The sequence below is a fragment of the Hyaena hyaena genome, unplaced genomic scaffold (assembly GCF_003009895.1).
Source record: "Hyaena hyaena isolate Hyena2069 unplaced genomic scaffold, ASM300989v1 scaffold_539, whole genome shotgun sequence".
Taxonomy (NCBI): domain Eukaryota; kingdom Metazoa; phylum Chordata; class Mammalia; order Carnivora; family Hyaenidae; genus Hyaena; species Hyaena hyaena.
This window is the reverse complement of record NW_024081169.1, coordinates 961853-984710: the sequence shown is the minus strand read 5'-3', so window position 1 is coordinate 984710 and position 22858 is coordinate 961853. Positions and strand designations below refer to the sequence as shown.

General features: G+C 40.2%; 1 protein-coding gene across 1 annotated transcript in view; it reads left to right on the top strand.

Moving 5' to 3' along the window:
• The window catches only part of NOTCH2 (notch receptor 2), a 172214-nt gene that overhangs the window by 58833 nt on the left and 90523 nt on the right, over positions 1–22858 (top strand). Inside the window, exons 3-4 of the mRNA XM_039255666.1 lie at positions 14070–14329; positions 18701–19036. Of these exons, the coding sequence (XP_039111597.1) occupies positions 14070–14329; positions 18701–19036 (596 nt within the window). The remainder of the gene's footprint in view (positions 1–14069; positions 14330–18700; positions 19037–22858) is intronic.

Genomic DNA, 22858 nt, shown 5'->3' with positions numbered 1-22858 from the left:
CCCGTGCGTGGCTAGTATCTGTATGAAGAGGGCTTGTGGGTTTTGTTCGTTTTTGTTGCTATAAGACTGCAAGAATATGTAAGATTATAATAGTGTTGTATTGTTTAAAAATTTTTAATGTTTATTTTTGAGGGAGAGAGAGAGAGCATGAGTGGGGGAGTGGTAGAGAGAGAGGGAGACACAGAATCCAAAGCAGGCTCCAGGCTCTGAGCTGTCAGCACGGAGCCCGACCCGGGACTCGAATTCACAAACAGCAAGATCATGACCAGAGCCGAAGTCAGAAGTTCAGCCGAAGTCAGAAGTTCAACCGACTGAGCTACCCGGCTCAAGGAAATAATTTCTGGGGCGCCTGGGTGGCTTAGTCGGTTAGGCGTCCGACTTTCACTTAGGCCATGATCTCGTGGTTTGTGGGTTCGAGCCCCGCGTCGGGCTCTGTGCTGACTGCCAGCTCAGAGCCTGGAGCCTGTTTCGGAGTCAGTGTCTCCCTCTCTCTCTGACCCTCCCCTGTTCACGCTGTCTCTCTCTCTCCTAGAAATAAATTTTAAAAAATTAAAAAAAAAAAAAGAAATAATTTTTATGGTATCTAGATGTATGTCAGATAAAGTTTCTCATTAGACCACTGTGTAGCTTGCAGGTTCTTCTTTGTTCCTATGGAGGCATAGACTTTGATTTCATACAGCAAATCAGGTACAGATGAAGGGATTTCCAAAGCTGAGGAACACTATTTTGAAGACACATGAATTTGATTATGTGGTTGACACTTGAACAACAAAGTCGGAAACCCACATATAACATTTGGCTCCCCAGTAGACTACTAACAGCCTACTTTTGGCCAGAAGCCTTACTGATAACATAAGTAGTTGATCAACATATATTTTGTGTGTTATATGTATTATATACTGTGTTGTTACAATAAAGTACGTTGGAGAAGAGAAGCATTATTAAGAAACTCATAAGGAGAAAATACATTTATAGTACTGCACTGCATTGGAAAAAATCCACATATGAATAAGCAGACCTGTGCAGTTCATCTCATGCTGTTCAAGGATCAAGTGTATACCAGTATAGGCTGCGTTTGTGGGGAACTTTCTATTCACTTCAACCAACATTTATGAACATTATGAAGTGCCAGAGAATAGGCTAAGAATTACTTTATTTGTATGTGCTATCTTAGAGCTTTTCAGTCTTTTCATCAGGACCACTCTTTGTCCAAAAGGAGCCATTTTATCCTTTTTATCCCGCATACCCCCAATACAGTTTAAATACCATAGATATATTATACTGTATATTTATCTACTATGGCTCTTTGGAAGGCCACAAACAATTGTAATACTAAGAATGACCCCCAAGAACCAATTTTTTTACCCCTTGGGCCCTGATCTTATCCTAAGGGAAGTTTTTGTTTTGAACTTAAGTTCAAACCTAAGTTTAACTTACTTAAAAAAGTAGGGTTAGACATTGTTAATTTCTTTTCCCATGATGTCCATTATTTTTATTATCTGTGGTTCTAATTAATGAAATTTAAGTGGGTTTTTGCAGTATTTCAGAACATTCTGAAATTATTTTATTTCCCAGTTATCCATGGAACAGTTTTGCATGCTGTGTGATTCCCCCCCTCACTTGTTTTGTGGGAGAGGAGGATGATTTGTTTAAACACTACAAAGAAATTTTTTTATTCTTTTAAAGTTTAAAGAAATGCAGGTTTTTTTTTTCAGCCTTCTCTTACATTCAGGTTTGGCTTGATAGGGTTTGGGTACAATTATTTTTGAACTAGGAATCTTTTCATACCAAACCATAGGCTTTTGGAACTATGTCACTTTCAGACACTTTTTAGACTTCGGAACTTTGAAGGTAGTCATCCACTCATGCCGGAGAACAGAAAGCAGGCACCCGTACTCACTTTTCTTCCCCAAAATCTTGTTTAATTTTTACTGCTCAGTCTCTTAAGAATCTAGCAGTTTATGCTACTAAGGCTACTTTGTACATACTCTGTTCCTCAGGACTCCAGGCTCCTGGTATTTCATATAATCAATGTTTTCTCAAAGATTAGTAAAAGATTTTTAAAAATACAAGAGAAAAAAATACTGTGTGTGTGTGTGCCAACACATATGCTTGTGTTAGTTGACTTCATATTTTGGGGTGGAAATATGATTAAAAAATCCACTCTGTATGGGGTTGACTAGCCTACTTTGAGTGGTTTAGGGGTAAATAAGGGTTAAGAAGTCCACTATATATTAGGAATCTTAATTAGTTTGATAATCCTTTGGATAAATAGTTCAACTTGATAGTTCCCAAACTTTGAGTGTAATTAAAGAGCTTTTTAAGGATTCCAAGGACCCTTGCATTTTGTCTTTTCACTTCCACTAAGAATGTGAGCACTTCATGGTTGAAAGCCTCTATATACCAGTTACTGTGTTAGTATGGTGGTAAACAGTTTTGTCTGTTTGGAAGACAAATAATCAAAATAAAGGATAATGAGTGATATGATATGTTAGGGTTATGGGAGTGTGCAGTGGAAAAATCAAGACTGTTTCTCAGAGGAAATAACATTTAAGCAGAAGTTTGAAGGAATTTTAGGGCTTCGCCCTGAGAAGAGGGTCAGAAAAAGTGGTTTGGTCTGAGTGACCAGCATGTGTAGAGGTCTGGATGTGAGAAGTGGTGCCCTGTAGCGGGGTCTGGGAGCTGAAGGAAGAGTGTAATGCATAAAGGAGAGATGATCTTGAGCTGAAACCATTTTTCTGTCTCTTGTTTGAAGTGCAGTGCATAATATCAAAATCCACTAAAAAGTCAATAGGCACTTTATAATACCTTTATATTTTAATAACCATAACAGTATCTATAGCCCAGTTAGATGTGGACAAGACGTTCTTGGTAGTATAGAGAGTGCCCTGTAAGTGTCTGCAGACTCCTTGCAGTAACTGTATGGTGCACAGCTTGGGAACAACTGGACTAACTCATTCATTTTTGCCCATTACTGTGTAGGGCGCTTTTTGTAAACTCACATGTTTGGAGTATGTTTAACATGCCGTAATCAGAAGTAGATGTTTTCTCAGAGCCCAGTGCGGCAGAATATGGTATGTACTGAATAAGGGCCAGAAGACAGAGGGAAGACCACCTTCTGCTATAGCAGCAATGCAAGTCTTTCAACACTGTTTGTGTGCCCTTGCCCAATCTTTCAAGTGATGATTGAAGAGCCTGGGTGCTTGGTTCAGCTTGAGTTCTGATAAATGAGCCCGGACTGTAAACTGGAAGATAAGGGTGTTTGCAAATTCTTGTGTAAATAAAGCATGGTTTCCCATTGCAGTGGTTACTGACTTCATAGTCCCTGATGAAGATGAACGATGACGTGAGTTAACAGCCTTAAAACCAGTACCACTGCAGCTTCTTTTTGGTTTGGATTTATTAAAATACACGTGTGTTTATTGTTTTACTTGAATGGGGGAGGCGGAAAAAACCTGAATACATGGAAACCAAGTGAGGTGGAGTTTGAGAAGATCATTCCCAGCCTCACAATTCCCCGTAAAATTCTTTTCCTGTGGGAAACTTTTAATTTGGAAGCATTCAGCCTAATGTGGGAACCAAGATTAACATTTTCTGAAATACTTCCACAAGAAAAGCAGAAATGTACTGTTCAGGAAGCTGAATTTACATAGTAGAAAAATGGCCTGTCTTGCAGTATTTGGTAGTCTTTATTAGTTGTGGTAAAAAGGTGTGTGTGTGTGTGTGTGTGTGTGTGTGTGTGTGAGAGAGAGAGAGAGAGAGAGAGAGAGAAGGAAGAGATATATTGATTTGTATATTTGTCTTTGTTTCCTTTACATCAAACCAGCAAAGCCCTAGGAAGTGTGTTTTACTGCAAACCAGCCCAGTACTGGGCCCTAACTGTATACAAATTATTTTCTTTCTTTCTTTCTTTCTTTCTTTCTTTCTTTCTTTCTTTCTTTCTTTCTTTCTTTCTTTCTTTCTTTCTTTTTCTTTCTCTTTTTGTTTTCTTGCTGAGTAAGCTGTAGTGTTTCCTTTTTTTTTCTTTCTTTCTGTTCTAGGGGAGGGGAGTGAGTGTGGGAGTAACAATGGCAAGAAGTCAACATCTGAGAACTTCTTCCCTTTTCTCCCCTCTTGACCAGGAAGTTAACTAGGAGTCTTCATGTGTTGTTTTTTTTACCATGTGTTTTTTTTTTAATACCAAGTCAGTAATTAGCACAACCCAATTTGTTCTCTTTACACAGAGTTACAGAATTAAAAAGTTGATAGTCTGATGAGATATCAAACTGGAAGTATGGGAGAAGGGGGGCAGTGAGGTTAGACTAGTGCGATAGTCCTACTGCTTGCCCTTCTGTAGGCCCTGGGGCATCAAGAAGTTTCTAGCTGGAGCCTTGGGAATTAAATGTGATAGAGGAACTTTCACTGGTTACAGTTAGCCTTGGCTGTTAGCAATTATTTTTATCTACTTTAACATGGGGAGCGGGGGAAGGGGCAGGAAACTAAGCTGGCATTATGGTCACAGGAAAGAACAGACTGATTTGGGCCCTTTTCAAACTGCAGACCTTTGTTACTGGCCAATGCTTAATTTGGTTTCTGGGTTTTGTTATTTTCTCCCCCTGCCCTTTACCTCATTTACCTTAACGACAGCTCTCCGCTACCCCCCCTCCCTCCCCGCCCCTGCCCAGAGCTCAGCTAGGGCAGGCTGCCACTGCGGATTGGGGGGCCTCGAGGTCCAGAGCAAGAAGAAAGTAGGTTGAAAGCAGAGTTCTGTTTAAAGAATTTTCTGCTGGAAACTAGCCCAGAGGGAGTAAAGAGGAGCTTTAATGAGGAGCAGCTGCGGGGCCGACGCAGCCCACATGAGACATTTTTTTCCCCTCCATTCCACATTCTGTATAGTTTTTTTTTTAAATCATGATTTTGAAATAGCTGTTTTGTAAGGCATGCCTCTCTTTTCCTCCTTCTTGTATGCGATGGGGTTTTGCTTTGTTGTTTTATTTTTTTAACAACCAAATCCTCACTAAAAAAAGCTAAAGGCAGAGCTGCAGCAAAGCCCTGGATGCAATTTGGGCTCAGCCTGCTGATACAGAACATTCGGTGGAGAAAACAAGGAGAGAGAACACTGGCCTTTATTTGGAAAAGGGGGCTTATTTCCTGCTCAGACTTCAGTCATCTCGGAGCTGACACAGACTGCTACAGTGTTTTAAGCTTTTCTCCAGACGAGTGGCTGTTCACTTAGGAGACTTGAAAGAACACAATTTTCTGTCCTGTATTACGGGGGAGACTGATGCTGAGCTGCAGCCATTGCCAGATACATTGGACTTACTATTCAGACCCCAGCTTCGCTGAGATCTGTAAAGTGGCTACATGCAAACGCATCCAGGCTGCTGGTGACATGTGAGAGTCGGGGGTCTGTTTTTCATCTGTTTTATTGAGGGGGGACGGCATGGGCATCCTTCCAGTTGGAATGTTTCCTAGGTCCACGAGGAGGGAACCTTGTTTTTTTTCCTCTCGTTTCCTCCCCTTCCCCGTTCCCTGTGTGTGTTTGAACAGTAACAGTGGAAGAGTGGACTTCGTGTCAGAAATGGTGGACTTTTTCAGAAAAAAGGCCTGCGCATATCTGCATGGGCCTGGTAAGTTTAGTTCATGGAATCATTCGGATTAGTTCATGGAATTATTTTTTAGGGAAAAAGCCCCCAAAACTTTTCATGTATTCACAGCCTCCACTTGTGAACTACATTCTTTCAGAGTTCCAAAGCTAGAGTCACTGAGAAAACTACTAAAGTAAGCGATAAATTCCCTTTAGGAGGGAGGCATTTGTACAGTTTTGGGAACAAAAGGCAGCTGTTAGATTTATTTGGTTATTTTTAAGAAAGATTTTAACACACACCTCTAGTTCAAGATGTAGGCTATTTTCCAAAAATTGTACTGAGGTAATAGCATAATAGAACTACAGATTTCTGAGAGAATTTGCATGATTAGCCCATGTTTCCGGCCTCTGACCAAACTCAACTTGAGCCTTCTCAAGAAGGGAGCAATTTAAGGTCTTATTTTCAGGCAGTGAGTTAATTTCCACTCAGACTAACAGGGTATATGGTATACTTGTATTACGGTTGAACAGGGATTTGCAAAATTGAAAGGTCTCCTGCCTTAGGAAACAGGGCTTCTTTATTTCTGTCTGTCTCACTTACCCCCTTTCTTCCTGTGTCCGTAATTCTCCTTACGTCCATGCCTCCTGGGGCATGAGGGATAATCTTGTACCTCAGGATGATTCTTAGGGTTGATTTGGCCTGTGTTCTACCAGGCAGAACACAGTGTCTGGTTAGTAGGGGATTTGGGAACCTATTTGAATTAAGACACTGACTTTCTCCACCACATGAAATTTAACCTTTTTTGGAACCAGTTGCTTAATGGAATATAGGTGGATGCTCGTGGTGTTCAAGGTACTGGTATCAGCGTCTCAAGACATGCCCTTCCCCACAACAAGATATCAAATGGGAGAGGCACAGGAGAGACATAACAGTGACTTAAACAAAGCAGTGCCATACTGGTAGAAATAAAAATTAGAGACATTTCAGATGGAAAAGAATTAGAAGACTTTTATATAGGGAGCAGTAGACAAGAGAAGGGAAGTAATCTGGAGTGTTTCATGAAGGAGTGAGGCTATTGATGACAGCAGTAGGGCAGACAAGTGGGCCATAGATTCTAAGAAACTTGGATTTTAAGGGCTGGATGGTGATGCCAGTTTCTGAGCAGAGAAGTGACACGGTCAAAATTATGCTTGAAAAATATTATTTAAGTAGTGTGCTAGTTCTAGCAAGGGATTTCCTGGCTATCCTCTGGAGAGGTGTGGGTAGGATGCGGGTGCAGCCAGCATGATAGAGCTGACTGAACAGGTGCTGGGTTGGGGCGAGACCTAGTAGAGTACTTTCAGTTAAGTACTGCTTTATCTTCTGGTAAAAGATCTAGGTAAAGATAGAGTTGTAGCTGTAGATGGTACAACACTGGGGAAAGCTGATAGATTGCAGACAGCAACTTTGGGGCAGGTCAGAACAATGGGGTGTCGGACCAGTTGATTTCTGAGGTATGGTGTGGTGCTGAAATTCTGTGATTATGTGAATAAAGTGTAAAAGTTATCTCAAAGAATATACAGGTAAAGATTCAGCATGGGAATTTAAAAGGAACAAATAACAGGTCCAGTTATTGGGTTCAAGAAATATAGTGTCATTAGTTCATGTGGAAAAGAAGATGTGGCATTTTAACTGTGTTCAGTAGTTTATAATGGTATTTTGTGGCTTCTGAAAAAGTGAACAGTTTTACGCGGCACTAGTAAAATATAGTGTCCACATGCTGTGCTGGTAAGATCACATGGTTTGTTTTTCTTCTTCTTCTTCTTTTTTTTTTCTTCCTCTCATTTCAGGCCCTGTGTTTTAAAGAGGTTTTTGATGAACTAGAATCATCTAGTAGGAGGAGGCAGGATACCCCAGTGTTGGGATACATGGGCTCTGGAGTGGTATGTGGGTTTGAATCCTGCCTCTGTCATCTCCTAGTTGTAAAATCTTAATCTTCCTAAGCTTCAAGGTCCTCATGTACAGAATGTGGATCATAAGGTTCCAGTACCCTTATGGGGAGTAATAAAAGATAATAGCTGTGAAGTGCTTAGCAAATACATAATACAAAGTAAGTGCTTTGAAAATGTTAGTCACTATTGTTACTATATTAAGCATAGAAGAGCTACTGAAATGGTGAAGAAGTCTGGAAATAATCTTATACTGAGGAATAGTCCAAATTACTGAATCCTGTATAAAAGAAAACAAAGGGTCAGCACAACCATCTTTAAGTTCTTGAATGGCTACATGTTAGAGAAGCAGAAGGCTTGTTCCTTTTTATTCTAGAGAACAGGCATAGCCAGTAAGTGGAAATTTTAGGGAGGCCAAAATTTTTTTTAATGAAATATAATCCATAGAATATTAAAAATTACCCTTTTAAAGTGTACAATTCAGTGGTGTTCAGTATGTTCACAGATATGTGTAACCATTAACACTATCTAATTTCAAAACATTTTTATTCTCCACCCCCAAGAAGCTCTCTGCTCCTTAGCAGTCACTCTGTTTTCCCCCTCTTCCTAGCCCCTGGCAGCAATAATCTTTTTTCTATCTCTGTGGATTTGCCTATTCTGGACATTTCATAAAAATAAAATGCACTATGTGGCCTTTTGTGTCTAGCTGCTTTCACTTAGCATGATGTTTTCAAGGTTCATCCCTGTCATAGCATGTATCAGACCCTCATTCCTTTTTTATGACTAAATAATATTTCATTGTATGAAATATACCACATTTTATTTATCCATTCATTAGCTTATGGATATTTGAGTTGTTTCTACTTTTTGCCATTAGAGAGAATACTACTATGAACATTCTTTACAAATTTTTGTGTGGACTTGTATTTTTAGTTATTTTGGGTGTATACCAAGGAGGGGAGGCAAAATTTAAGACATCAGAAGGAAAGAGCTTTCTGATCATGGGATCCACCACACCGAAGACTGTTCTGTTGTTGAAGTAGTAAGCCATTAATTTTATTTTACTTAACAAGTGCATGGTGTTTACTATGCTGTTCTAAATGCTTTACAGTTATTTAAAAACCCTATGAGGTAAGCACTCTTACTAAATCCATTTGGTAACAAGTTTAGTAACTTGCTCAAGGTCATATACTGAGCAAATGGGGAGCTGGGTTTGAAATCCATGTGGTTTGGTTTCAGGGTCTGTACTTTTAATAGCAAGAACAATAACAACTTCAAGCATTTATTAAATTCTTAATACTACTCAGACACTGTGCTTAACTGCTTAGATTCAAGTAGGGACTGGTGATCATCTTTTAAGGGTACCTTAGAAAGAATTCTCTCATTGGGTAGAAATTACCTTAGGGTAGAAATAAATCCCAAGATTTATTTTATTCCAAGGGTGCTATCTGGCCTGAGGCTTTTAAGATGATCAGAATTTGTATCAAAAAGGAAACTGAGTATGAATCATAAGTATTATAGGAATTCACTTAATAAGATTTATCAGAACATGGTAATAAGTTACATATAACATAAAAGCATTAGTTAAAAGTGATTTTTGAGGGACCCTTGGGTGGCTCAGTCGGCTAAGTGGCCAACTTTGGCTCAAGTCATGATCTCACAGTTTGTGGTTTCAAGGCCGGTGTCGGGTTCTGTGCTGACAGCTCAGAGCTTGGAGCCTGATTCAGATTCTGTGTCTCCCTCTCTATCTGACCCTCCTCTGCTCACACTCTGTCTCTCTCAAAAATAAATAAACTTTAAAAAAAAGTGATTTTTGAGATTGTGAGTGGAAACCTTAGAAAAATTGAAGAATTAAAGCTCCATGGAAACATGATCTCACTTTTCAAATCTTCAAGTACTGCAGAGTAGATTAGGGCAAGTAGATGACTTTCAGTGAATTGTCATACGCCAGTGGCACTGTTTATGTGGCCACATGAAGGTAGTTGTTTAAAATCAGATGAACAGTGACAGCAGTAACAGATGCGTATGAGAGAAAAGAGCAGTGCAGCTCAAACTTTAAGTTGTCTATAATTGATGGGGAGGAAGGAGAAGAGGGGTCAGGAATCTAGACTAAGAATTCACCAAGCTCTGAGATAGAGGGAGGCCTAGAAACGAAATGTAAAAGGATTAAAATGGTAGAAGGCGTGGTCAGAGACATTACCTACAGGAAAGAGAATTTCTCTCTAATGAAATTTCAGACTAAACTTGATAAGGGGAAATAAAGTCATTGCTCTCAGAACATAGTTTCTGGGCAATTATTAGAATGCAAATTTTGTTACAAAGGGACAGGTAAGCAGCAGATGGAAGAGAAAGGGAAAATATTTGTGAAATTAGGCACAGTTAAAGCAGTTTGGTCGTGATGGAAGAATTTGGAAAGGGAAATGGAGCTTAGTGAAAAATGTAGGTTAAAAGAGATTTGTTGTTTTAAAGTAAAGAAATAGGCTGATTGATATCTAGCTCTCTAGAACAATTTAAATAAGAAATTATATCTTTAACAATATGTCTGGTTTCACATAAAAATAAGATGTAGTTCTATATATGGACTTTAGGAGGGTAAGTCAGTTGTACGTCATATTATCTCACCTAGGATACAAACCTCAGGCCTTCTTCATGGTGGTCTGCAGCCCCTCTACCCCCCAAGTTATAGCTCTCATCTATTTTCTGCTACTCTTTTTCTTAATCCCTTTGGTAGAGCCACAGAGGTCTGCTTGCTGTTCCTCAAACATGCCATGACTGTTTCCTATTTTTAGGTCCATTGCATTTGCTGTTCCCTCTGCCTTAAACACACTTCCCTAAGATACCTACATGGCTAGTCCCTCACTGCATCAAGGTCTTTACTCCAATGTACCCTCTAAGTGAGGCCTTATCAGATTTTCCCATTTAAAACCAAAATGCTTCATTTTATCAACCCTGCCATTCCCAATTCCATCCCTTCCCATCCCCCTTTCCTTTTTTTTTTTTTTAAATGTTTTTATTAATTTCTGAGAGAGAGAGAGACAGCGTGAGCAAGGGAGGGTCAGAGAGAGAGGGAGACACAGAATCCGAAACAGGCTCCAGGCTCTGAGCTGGCAGTCAGCATAGAGCCCGATGCGGGGCTTGAACCCACGAACCGTGAGATCATGACCTGAGCTGAAGTTGGACGCTCAAATGAGTAAGCCACCCAGGCGCCCCTCCCCCTTTCCTTTTTTAATTAATTTTTATAGCACTTAACTTTAATGAACAAATTATATGTTTTACTTACTAGTCTTGTCTTTGTCTTCCCTTACTAGAATTTAAACTCCACAAGTTCAAGGACTTTCCTAGTGTTAGAACAATGTCTGGCATATAATAGTCACTTACTAAATGTTTGTTAGATGAATGAATGAGTGCAGTATTCTTTGCAGAAACTGATGTGAGAACATTCTTCCTCATCATCATCAACATCATTATTAATAAGCATGTTGGATGCTATGTATAGAATTGGGTTTCATACATTTCCTTACTCAGGAGTTGGCAGACTTTCTGTAAAGCACCAGATAGTAAGTATTTTTGCGAGCTAAGAGGTCTCATCACAACTACTTAGCCCAGTTATTGTAATGCAGAAGTAGCCATAGAATAAACGAATGAGTGTGACTGTGTTCTAATAAGACTTGGTTTATGGACACTGAAATCTGAATTTTCATAATTTTCAAATGTCACGAAATATCTTTTTTTGACATTTTTCTAGCCATTTAAAAATGTAAAAACTATTCTCAGCTCATAGGCCATACAAAAACAGGCAGTGGACCATAGTGGGTCTGCAAGCTGTATTTGCCAGCCTCTGCTTTTATGGGTTTCTTAAACGTATCTTAGTTGAAACTTATTTTTCTGTACTTGGTGGGAAGTAAACAATGCAGATGAAACCCTAGACTCAGGAATACTCTTGGTTGAGGGAGGGAGCCTGGGTGGCTCAGTCGGTTAAGCATCCAACTTTGGCTCAGGTCATGATCTCATGGTTTGTGGGTTCGAGCCCCGCGTTGGGCTCTGTGCTGACAGCTAGCGCAGAGCCTGGAGCCCGTTTCAGATTCTGTCTCTCTCTCTCTCTCTGACCCTCCCCTTTTCATACTGTCTCTCTCAGAAATAAATAAAATGTTTTTTAAAAAAGCAATACTCTTGATTGGCTCCAGAAATTTTCATATTGTTTCATTTTTGTTTTCCTGGGAGCCTTATGCTTTTTTATATGTTTGCAATACTGCTATTTAAATGAATTTGCATTCTCTGAGCAGATGCCACATGATAGTGTTGGGGAGGGGGTGGTGGTATAGAAGTCCAGGAGCAAAGCTGGGCAAGGCCCACCCAAGTTTAAAAGTTTTCCATTATTTACAAGGTAAATAATTCCCATATGGGTGAATCAAGAGTTGTCAGCCAGCCTAAACGCCCATACGACTACCATTATGAATGAGAGTTGTGTTGTAGTTTTGAATATCATCCATAACAGACTTCTTAAATAGGTCACAAATGCTTTTAATAATATAGCTCAGGCTTAATTTTAGCTATGCTACATTTGCAGTTTTTGTTCTTCTACTTTAAAAAAATCAGAAAATAACCTATTCCATCACCAAATCAAGCTGTGATTTGAATAAAGCACCCTAGTTTCCTCAATAAGTACAAAGAGAAAAAAATGTTATTCATTTGCAAAACTTTTTAACATAACCCTAACCATAACATAAGGCTTTCACATACTTGATTTTGTAGGTTTCTTACAACAATCCCACAAAGTAGGTAGCCTTATTAACAATTTACAGTGTGAGCGAACTAATAGTGAAGTTTAGCAACATGTCCAAGGTCACTGCACCAGGATTTACTCTAAACAGGCCTTCACATGACGTGCAGACTCCTTACAGAAACTTCAGCCAGTTTTTCGTTTTTGTGCTGTGCCCTCCCCTCACTGCCTCTCCATCTCTAGCTTCACCTGCTCATGAAGATGCTCAAAACCCTAGCTGCTCCTGGCTCTGCCATGCTTACTGTACACAGATCTGGGAAGAGGGGAGGCTGTCGCTAGTGACATCACTCCCACTGGAGTTACCCACCAGCTCTGTTTCCTCCTCCAGCTGTGTTAGCTACTACATACCTCTGGGCCTGTTCCCTCTTAGTTCCTTGATATCTGCTCCTCCTCCTTTTCTTAATAACTGGGACCTCTGAAGACCTCACCTTGCCAACCACTGGCTAATGAGACATCTTGGATATGATTGAGCAAGGACAGGAAGGAGGAAAACACGACCCCAGTGCTTCATATCTGGCTGATAGGGAGAATCAGGACCCAGAATCTACATACACATTGCGAGCTGTGATGGGAGCTGGCTTTGAGGGGGAAGGTTTTGAGTTTGGTTTTGTTTGTTTGCTTATTATTTTTTTAGAGTTTGGTTTAAAGGTGTTGTCTTTAAGGTAATGATGGAGCAACCTTGTAGACTTAGTTTTCTATCCTCAAAAAAGTAAAATAATGTAGAAATGGGTTTAGTCAAATATCTGGGGAAACAGCCAAATGGTAAAATTTATAGTTAGAATCAAAGTCTTTGTGTTACTTTTAAATGTTTCTTAGAGGTCTCATTTAAACAAACTCTACATTATGAAAATGAAGACTTTCCATGCCTTTTTAAATGTTGTTTAGAGAATGTACTATTGTCATAAGTACTACACACAATTTGGGATGGTTGTATATCTTATGATTCCATGGGTGGCATATAAAAACGCTCCTCAACACACCATGTGGAGAATGTTATTCTTGAATTATCATCTCTTCTTCACTTTGGTGTTTATATGGTACTTTAGATATTTTTTTATGTTATTTTAATTACATTTTGTGCTTCTTTTTTATTTGGTTAAAAAAGCTGCCTGCCATTATATATTAACAGATTTACATTAAAAAAAAAAAAAAAAAAACCTTTGAACTCTTCCCTATTCCTGTACCTCCTTTTTCTTTCTCCATCACAAAGAAATGTAACTCGTGAACATTACCCTGAAATCTAGGTATAGGCCAGTTGATGTCTCAATGGAAACAAGAAAAGAAGAACTTATTATTTCTCAGTGCCTAATTAAGAGAAATCACATGGTATTTTATATACTTTAAATTGGGGAGGGTAAGAAAGTCAGTCCATGATGCATTATCATGTGAATATCTTAATCCTATCATATGGCTTAGTCAAAATGAGAAAGCTAATGAGTTTGAATAGATAAGTATCAACAGTGCTGCACGAAAAAGCATGCTGTTATGCCGTACCAGCTTGCACCTGTGTGAAAAAGGCTCATCTTGCCTTCATAAGGGTTGTGCTGATTGGCCATGGCAGACCATGCTGGGCCACCCGTCTGCTATTCTGCCACCTACCGAGACTCAGAAGGACATGAGAGTGTGTGGTTAAGTTCTCTAAGCACTTCTAAAATAGGGCAGTTTTATAGGTTGTACTTTTAGAGCTCTCAATTCATAGTCTAGTATTTTCTTAAATGGGCTACATTATCTTCTTTAGTGTTTGGACTTAGAAGAAGCCAACTGTTTTCATGGACTCTTCTCTTTTCCACACAGATGTCTGGAGGGCTTCCTGGGAGAATATTGTCAACATCGAGACCCCTGTGAAAAGAACCGCTGCCAGAATGGGGGGACGTGTGTGGCCCAGGCCATGTTGGGGAAAGCCACATGCCGATGTGCCCTGGGGTTCACGGGCGATGACTGCCAGTACTCAACCACTCACCCCTGCTTTGTGTCTCATCCCTGCCTGAATGGAGGCACCTGCCACGTGCGTAGCCGGGATGACTATGAGTGTACCTGCCAAGTTGGTTTTACAGGTAACAATATGACCGAGGGCCACAGTTTTCTATTCTCCAAAGATACCTTTCTTTATCATCTCTTAGATCTTGACATATTGCTCTTAAGGATCCTCTAACTCTGGTGCCCATTTAACATTATGGTAAGGAACTAGAGTGTTCCAGACAACTATCTTCAACCTCCTTTTGAGAGTTCTAAGAGGAGAGAAAGAGAAAGGGTCAAATACTCAGAAGTATCTGACTGCCTGAAGTGTATATGTGTCAAGATCGGGGATCAGAACCATACTCCGCTGTCACTAGAGGAAGAGCTGTCTATGCTATTGATTACTTGCTTCTTGAAATCTCTACCTACACATTCAGGGCACTAGCTTTTCTGGTTTTCTGTACTCTGTTCCTTTGGCTTCTGTATTGCCTCGTCCTCAGCCATCAAATTTTTGTGTTCCTTGGAACTCTATTTTGAGCCCTCTTTTTGAGCCATATCACAGCTCCCCCCAGGGAATCTCACTATCTCCAGTGGCTTCAACTGTCATTATCTTCATCAGTTGCTGGTGACTCTTATAGTCATCCTTTTCACTCCACCCCCCCCCCCCGAAATTCAGGCTCATATTTCTAACTATCTGTTGTATATTATCCTTGGACATTTGACAGGTACCTCATACTCAACATGTTGATATAAATGGGTCATAGTCAGATGAGGGACATATAAAAAAATATTCCAAACTAGACTCCCCCTTTCCCTCACCACGCTTAGACTCAGCCACCTGCCCTAGTCCTTGAATCACCTCTCACCTGTCTACCCCTCTTCATTTCTTTTTCTGCCCTGTAGTTGAGGTCTATCCTATCCACATTGGTGACAGGTCAGCTCTCACCTGGGCTCCTGCAGTCATTCCTAACTGGTTTCCTTGCCTTTACTTTCTCCCCGTCTTGTTCACCTGTCACAATGCCACATCTTTGACCATGAATGCAAATCTTCTCACAAACTCACCTAATTACAATGCCTAATGACTTTTTATCACCCGCCAACTGCAAACTCTTTTATATGGCTTCCATAGCCCATCATTGTCTAGGCCTTACGTCTTTTTTTTTTTAGTTTATTTATTTTGAGAGAGAGAGAGAGAGAGAGCATGAGAGCAGGTAAGGGGCAGAGAGAAAGGGAGAGAGAGAATCCCAAGCAGGCTCCGTGCTGTCAGCACAGAGCCCAATGCAGGGCTCACGAACTGTGAGATCATGACCTGAGCTGAAATCAAGAGTCGGATACTTAACCAACTGAGCCACCCGGGAACCCCAGCCTTGCGTCTTTTTATAGCTTCACTTCCCACAAGCATCTAACCCCTAGTCACACCAACAACATTCTCATCATTTCCTGAAAATGTCATACTTCCTGTTGCCTCCATGCTGTTGCACACCCCTTTGCCTGGAATGCCCTTTGTTACAGTTGGTGATTGCCCAATGTTATTTAAGATTCTGTCTTAGTGATTTTTTCATATTCCTTTAGGCAGTCTCTATGTTCTATTATTTTATGTGTCACATTTTATTGTAATAATTTTTTTACACGTCTCTCATCTGACTAGATCATGAGTTCTCCAAAGGTGGGTCTGAGCTTTATTCAAAATGAACTGTAGGGGTGCCTGGGGGGCTCAGTTGCTTAAGTGTCCGACTTCGGCTCAGGTCATGATCTCATGGTTTGTGGGTTCAAGCCCCGCATTGGATTGGGCTCTGTGCTAATAGCTAGCTCAGAGCCTGGAGCCTGCTTCAGATTCTGTATCTTCCTCTCTGACCCTCCCCTGCTCATGCTGTCTCTGTCTCTCTCTCTCTCTCTCTCAGAAAAAATTTTAAAAAATAATTTAAAAAAACAAAATGAACTGTAAATGTTAATTAAGTTAGATGAGGAAAGCAGTTTGTCCCCCATGACACCAGCAATTCTGTAAATCTTATAAGCAAAAATTAAAAACATACTCAGTAAACTAGATTGAATAGATTAGTTTGGAATACTTTTTCTACTGATTTTTCATCAAAAGGTGTTGGTAAGGGTAGAGGATAGTTAGGATGATCTATTTTCTTCATTATGACCATGACATTGATGCTATGATTCTTTATTCGGTGGTTAAAAGGAAAATTTTTTTCCTGATTGTCAGTTTGAAGTTGTTTCACTCCACAAGCAAAGGGAAAGCATACTTGTGTAAAACATTTTAATCCTGACTAGTGGAAATGGCAGGAATGTCTTTTTAATTACTAGAATGGTAACTCTGAAATGACCCCCAAATTAAAAGTTCTTCATTTGCCATTAAAAGGATCTCTTCTTGGTGTTCTGCAGGACTCTGATCATTTTCACACATTTGCCACTTTTGTCTGTCTTTAGGAATTACCACAGGTTAAGTTACCCTTTTGGCTTTGTGGTAGCCCCGTACCCCACCTAATCAGACCTTCTTAGCTTATCTGTACTCATGGTTGAAGAAACAGAGGTAGGAAGTTAGTGCCTGTATGTATCATATGTGGGAAGCCAGGTTCAGGGACCTTTCTGTTTTGGTTGTAGGCAAATACTCTCATATACACAGTTGCTAGAAGGAACCATTTTTTATCTCTTCTTCACTGTAGGTAAGTTCCTCTCAGAGGAATGAAGAAAAAATAGGAAGAGAAATTTTAGTTCTTCCTTTTTATTCTCTGGGTAGCACCCTGAGATACATGTGCTATGCCCAAAATTTTATTGTACCTTTCCTGTCTGATTTGACACCTTGACAGACAGAGAGCACTTCTGTGTGCTCATGTGTCTCCTCCTTCTTCCTTTTAGAAAAGCTGTCATGGCTCTCATTGGTTTACTTTTTTTTAGTGTTAAAAAAATTTTTTTTTACTTTATTTTTGCGAGAGCGAGCGAGCAAGCAAGTGAGCTTGACTGGGGGAGGGGCAGAGAGAGGGAGACAGAGGATCCAAAGCAGGCTCTGCGCTGTAGGCTCAGAGCCCAACATGGGGCTCAAACTCACGGACGGTAAGATCATGCCCTCAGCCAAAGTCGGAAGCTCAACTGACTGAGCCACCCAGGCACCCCTCTCTTTTGTTTTTCAGTGGAGGTCAGATATTTGGATATTTACTCAGACAACCAACTGAAATATTAGCAAATTCAAGGGGTTCTCATAATCTTTAGTTTAGTTGAAAACAAAAAGCTTAAGCTATTGAAAACAAAAATCTATATTAATACCAAACTTACTAATAGCATGAGAATATTTTTTTTTCTCTGTCTTTCTACCTCAGAGAATTTGCTTTGCTCCCTTGGAGTCATCATGCCTTAGGATCCAGCACATCAAAGTCTTCTGGCCTCCTCTCATGTTTTCCTTTTTAAAAAAAAATTTTTAATGTTTTATTTATTTCTAGGAGAGAGAGAGAGAGACGGCGTGAGCAGGGGAGGGTCAGAGAGAGAAGGAGTGACAGACTCTGAAACAGGCTCCAGGCTCTGAGCTGGCAGTCAGCACAGAGCCCGACGTGGGGCTCGAACCCACGAACCGCAAGATCATGACCTAAGCGAAAGTCGGATGCTTAACCGACTAAGCCACCCAGGCGCCCCTCCTCTCATGTTTTCCTACTTGAGAGTCCACAAGATCTACCTTTCTAGACCTTTATTCTCACTACAACTTCTAAGTCTTTTAATATATAAGTAGCTAGAGATTCTTCATCCTCTTCAAACACATCAAGCAATAATGTAGCAAGACCACAATTAAAATATTTTCCAGAGTATGTGTGTAGGTTGTATTTAAAAGAAGAATAGAAGTAGCATTGACTTGTTTCTATCATATAACAGATCTGTTTAGTAAGTATATATTATGGAAAAGATCAATGAGTTTTATTCACTCAAAGGATGTGATTTGAGAGCCCATTATGGGGATCCAGCCTCTGCCTGTAAGGAAACAGCAAATTTGGGGTGTGTGTATACATGTGCAGATGTGTGTGTAAGAGAGAGTGATTTAGGGAGCTGAGAAGGGCAGTGAGGTAACTTCTGAGCGGAGTTGTAAAGCGGGAGCTCACTAGGTAGACTGAAAGGAAGACAGCATTCCAAACAAAGGAGTAGCTTATGCAAAGACAAGGTGTGAGACAGCAGGTAGGTGCAGACCCTTCTTTGCCACCGGAGGGACTGATGGATTCCTTTGAGGACGGGCTTCATATGACTAGCCTGCAGTACTCTCCATGTGCTCCACTAAGTCTTTGTCTTGATTGAGGGCCATTCAGAGTGCCCATGTCAGGTGATTTTGAGGAAGCTCTGATTCAGACTTCCTGTGAAGTTCAAAGAGGTTAGGAGATTCTCCACGCAATAACTGATGTTGGACGGGTGGGAAGTGTGGGATGTTGAGGATGGGACAGGCTCCCACTTCAGTGGGCAGTACTGAGTCTGTTCTCTTTCCTTAGGTAAGCTGTGCCAATGGACCGATGCCTGCCTGTCTCACCCCTGTGCAAATGGAAGTACCTGCACCACTGTGGCCAACCAGTTCTCGTGCAAATGCCTCACAGGCTTCACAGGACAGAAGTGTGAGACTGACGTCAATGAATGTGACATTCCAGGACAGTGTCAGCATGGTGGCACCTGCCTCAACCTACTGGGTTCCTATCAGTGCCAATGCCCCCAGGGCTTCACAGGCCAGCACTGTGACAGCCCCTACGTGCCCTGTGCCCCCTCCCCCTGTGTCAATGGAGGCACCTGCCGGCAGACTGGTGACTTCACATTTGAATGCAACTGCCTTCCAGGTAAGGAAAGCCCCCAGTGTCCTGGGATGGGGGATACACCTCCAGTACAGAAGGAAAGCAGTGTGGCTCAGGTGCTCCTTTAGGGAACATCCTTCTCAGCAGGGATAAGGGGAAATAAGAATTTTGTATGGGGTGGGTTGCTGGGGAGGGAAGAGTTTTATGGACCAGTGTGGTCCATAAATTGAGCAGGGGGTAATTTAACATGTCAGGGTTTATGATAATGAGTAGCTAGGAAATTGTTTATGGTCCTTTTTGGAGGAATAGTAAGAAATGAAACAGATCTGAGAAAGAAATGGATAGGTCTATGGAGTGGAAGGGAACACAATGAGAATTAGATGTTGAAAAGTATGTCTGATTCATAAAGTTCTTTAAACTGAGGACAATAATATAGGTAAGCAACTTTTCCTACTCTGAAGGAGTAATAGGTTATTCTACCTACCTACCTAGACACACCTGCCTACACTTCTGTAATGTTCCCTAGGCTTCTATCCCTCTCCATGATTCTCTGTAGCTTGGGGTAACCTTGCCCTGACTTGAAGTGAGAGAATTTTGGAACTCAGATGGTGCTCTGTTACTCAGTGGGCACTTTTTGATGAGTACTGGTGAATAAGGTATGGCATAGCCATACTTAACTCCAAGATAGAAGCCAGAAAAGGAGCAATGTATGGAAGGAGGCTTGGAGCCCAGTGTTCCATAGAGATGGAGAAAGGAGCAAGCCTGGCCGATTCGCTAACCCCTTATAAAATGATGAGGAGGCTGAAAACGGAGGTTTTTGATTGGGAACAGAACACAAACAGCTGGAGCAGATGAATTACTAAGCAACAAAGATTTTGTTTTTATACAAATATCCTTAGTACAAAAACAAAAGAATGAAAACTGTAGGGGGGAATAATGTGCCAAGTAAGCAGAATTGCCTCAAAAAGAAGTTGTTCTAGCCACTCTTTCAGACTGGGACTCATAGATTCTGGCGTTGTGGATATGGTTCACATATAATGGGATAGTGTGTTTTATCTTTTGGGGATTAAAGGTCATATGTTGGTCCTTGGTATAAAACCAAATGGTAATTTATTCATTTCATTCAGTAAAAATGTATTAACTGCCACCTGTTTTCTAGGCACTCTACTATGTGCTTGGGATAGGGTGATACAAGACATTGTCACATAATAAACAACTTTGTACATTTAACTGTAAGCCACCAGAACAAGCTATTAAATGTATTGCTTTCAGTTTCACTTTCAATGAAGAATAGATAATGCAGTCATTCTAGACACTAAATAAATTTTACTGATAAGAGTATTACTGTCATCCAGCTTATCTTGTAGAAGAAATAACTCAAAGATATCTTTCTTCATTCCCCTGTTTGTTGGCTCTATTTTAAGGGTTAAAGAAGGAAAGAGAAATGTAAACAATTTCATTTTATACATATTCTAATAAATCATCCAAATGGCTAATAATTGAGGTGAGCACAATTTATTGTTGAAGGCTGAATGTTTTTTCAGTTTCAAGAAAATTACTTTTAATGGTTGCCCAGAACAAAAGGTTGATTTGGCAGCAAAATACTGACGGGAAGTTAGAGAAGTCAATAAAGGAAGTTTTTAGCTAGGAGAGAGTGATTATTCACTCCCATAGTCTCTGCATTGTTATCCATTAGCCATGATAAGAACCTTAGGGAATTCTGAGAGTGTGTCCAGGAAAGGATCTGTCAAACCAGAATAGTATCTCCTCCTTGAGAAAGGAAATAACCAGGGATTCCACAGCTGAGAGCCTGCCAGGGCTCGTGGGATGGAGTGAAGAGATCTTGGCTGTCCTCTGTGCTCTGCTTGTAATTTAAAGCAAGACGTTTGTTTACTCACTGATGAAGTGTGTGTGTGTGTGTGTGTGTGTGTGTGTTGGAGTTTGGGATGAGGATGCAGGGGGTGGGGAGGAAAGTTGGCAAAGAGAAAACTAACATTTATTCAATGCCTTTTAGGACTTAGGCACTGTGCCAGGTACTTCTGCATCCATTAGCTCAATTACACAAAAACCCTGGGGATAGGTATTACTTTTCTAGTTTTCTCAGGTGAAATAGCTCAAGTTGGTAGATGGTTTACCCCAAGTTGCACAGCTGACATGTGGTCCGGCTGAGTCCTAACACCCAGACAGGTTCTTTCCAAAGCCTCGGCATCTGACGGAATCACATTACCCTGCTGGGCTATCCCGGAAGGTGCTTTGAAAATGTTGGAAACTGTTAAATGCTTTGAGATGTCTGGGTTAAAAAAAAAAAGTAGGAAGTACTTCTAATCATGATCAAATGCTGTTTATTTCAACCTGTGTCTGGCACCGTGCAGACATTTAAAATAGTTAAGTAGGTCGATTCTTGCCTTTCGAGGTCCCATGATCTAAAACAGATAACATTCACTTAGACAATGTATAAAAAGAAATTTAAAAATAATTCAAAACAATAGATGATGCAGTAACACTGTAAATAAGTATGTATTTACACAATTTGTGAGATTTTATGCTCAACTGTTTTTATGCTCCAGGTAGAGTTTGGGAAGTATTAACCATATTTCCCCATACAGGGAAATCGTGTCTGAAGATTATTTTTTCTTAGAACATCCTTTCTGTGATACAGTATCATTCTCCTTGCCCCACCTTCTATTATGCTCCACACTATTCAAGAGACTTAAAATGTTACTTAAAATAATAATCACTACCTCAACGTAAATCACACCCTTATTTGAGGAGAATCATTATTTCAGTTCTAAAAATGGAGAAATCAAGTCAGCAAGAGGGTAAGGTATTTTGCAGGTCCTGTGTGTGCTGCCTGCCGCATTTCAAGTCCTTGCACTTTTAATTGAGGCCTACCCTGATCACCCTATTTCAGATAGTAACCAGCCCGTATCCCCTTAATTATTGGCCCTGGTCTACTTTTTCTTTTCTTTTTCTATAACACTTATCATCTGCTTAGTATATAATTTGCACTATATAATTTACCTCATTATGTCTATTGTTTATTGTCTGTCTTCTCTAGATTCTGCTGCTTCTTCCTCTCTTCAGAGTAAAAGCTAGGATCTTTGTTTTTGTTTAGTGATGTGTCCCAAGCATCCCAAAACAGCGCCAGGTTCATAACAGGCATTCAAATATTTATTGACCAACTGAGTTTTAGTATAATATCACAGTATTTTTTGTTGTGGTTGTTTCAGGTTTTTATTTAAATTTGTTAGTTAACATATAGTGTACTACTGGTTTCAAGAGTAGAGCTTAGTGATTCGTCACTAACACATGACACCCAGTGCTCATCACAACAAGTGCCCTTCTTAGTACCCATCACCCATTTAGCCCATCCCGCACCTACCTCCTTTCATCGAAGGAAACATTCAACAAAAATATAGTATTGAGAATGTAATTTTGGTCTTCTCATTTTCTTCCTGGTATCATATTCTCCTTTTGTTCTTGCGTACTATGATCTTGGATAAGAAGAATTTTAGAGTCCTTTTCAACTCTGAGAGTCAGTGAGCCACGTTAGTGATTATGTTCAAATGGTCAAGTTATAGTTCTTTTCCTGCAAAGGATGCTATAGTTTCTGTGAGTTGATTTTTATGTTTTTATTATTGAAGCGTAGTTGACATACAATATTGTATTAGTTTCAGGTGTACACCGTAGTGATTTGACAATTTTATACATTACACAGTACTCACCATGGTAAAAGTGGCCACCATCTGGCACCACACAACATTGTGACGATATTACAAGCTATATTCCCTGTGCTTTTCATCTCCACGACCTTATTTATTTTATTACTGGAAGTTTGTACCTCTTCATCCCTTTCACCTACTTTGC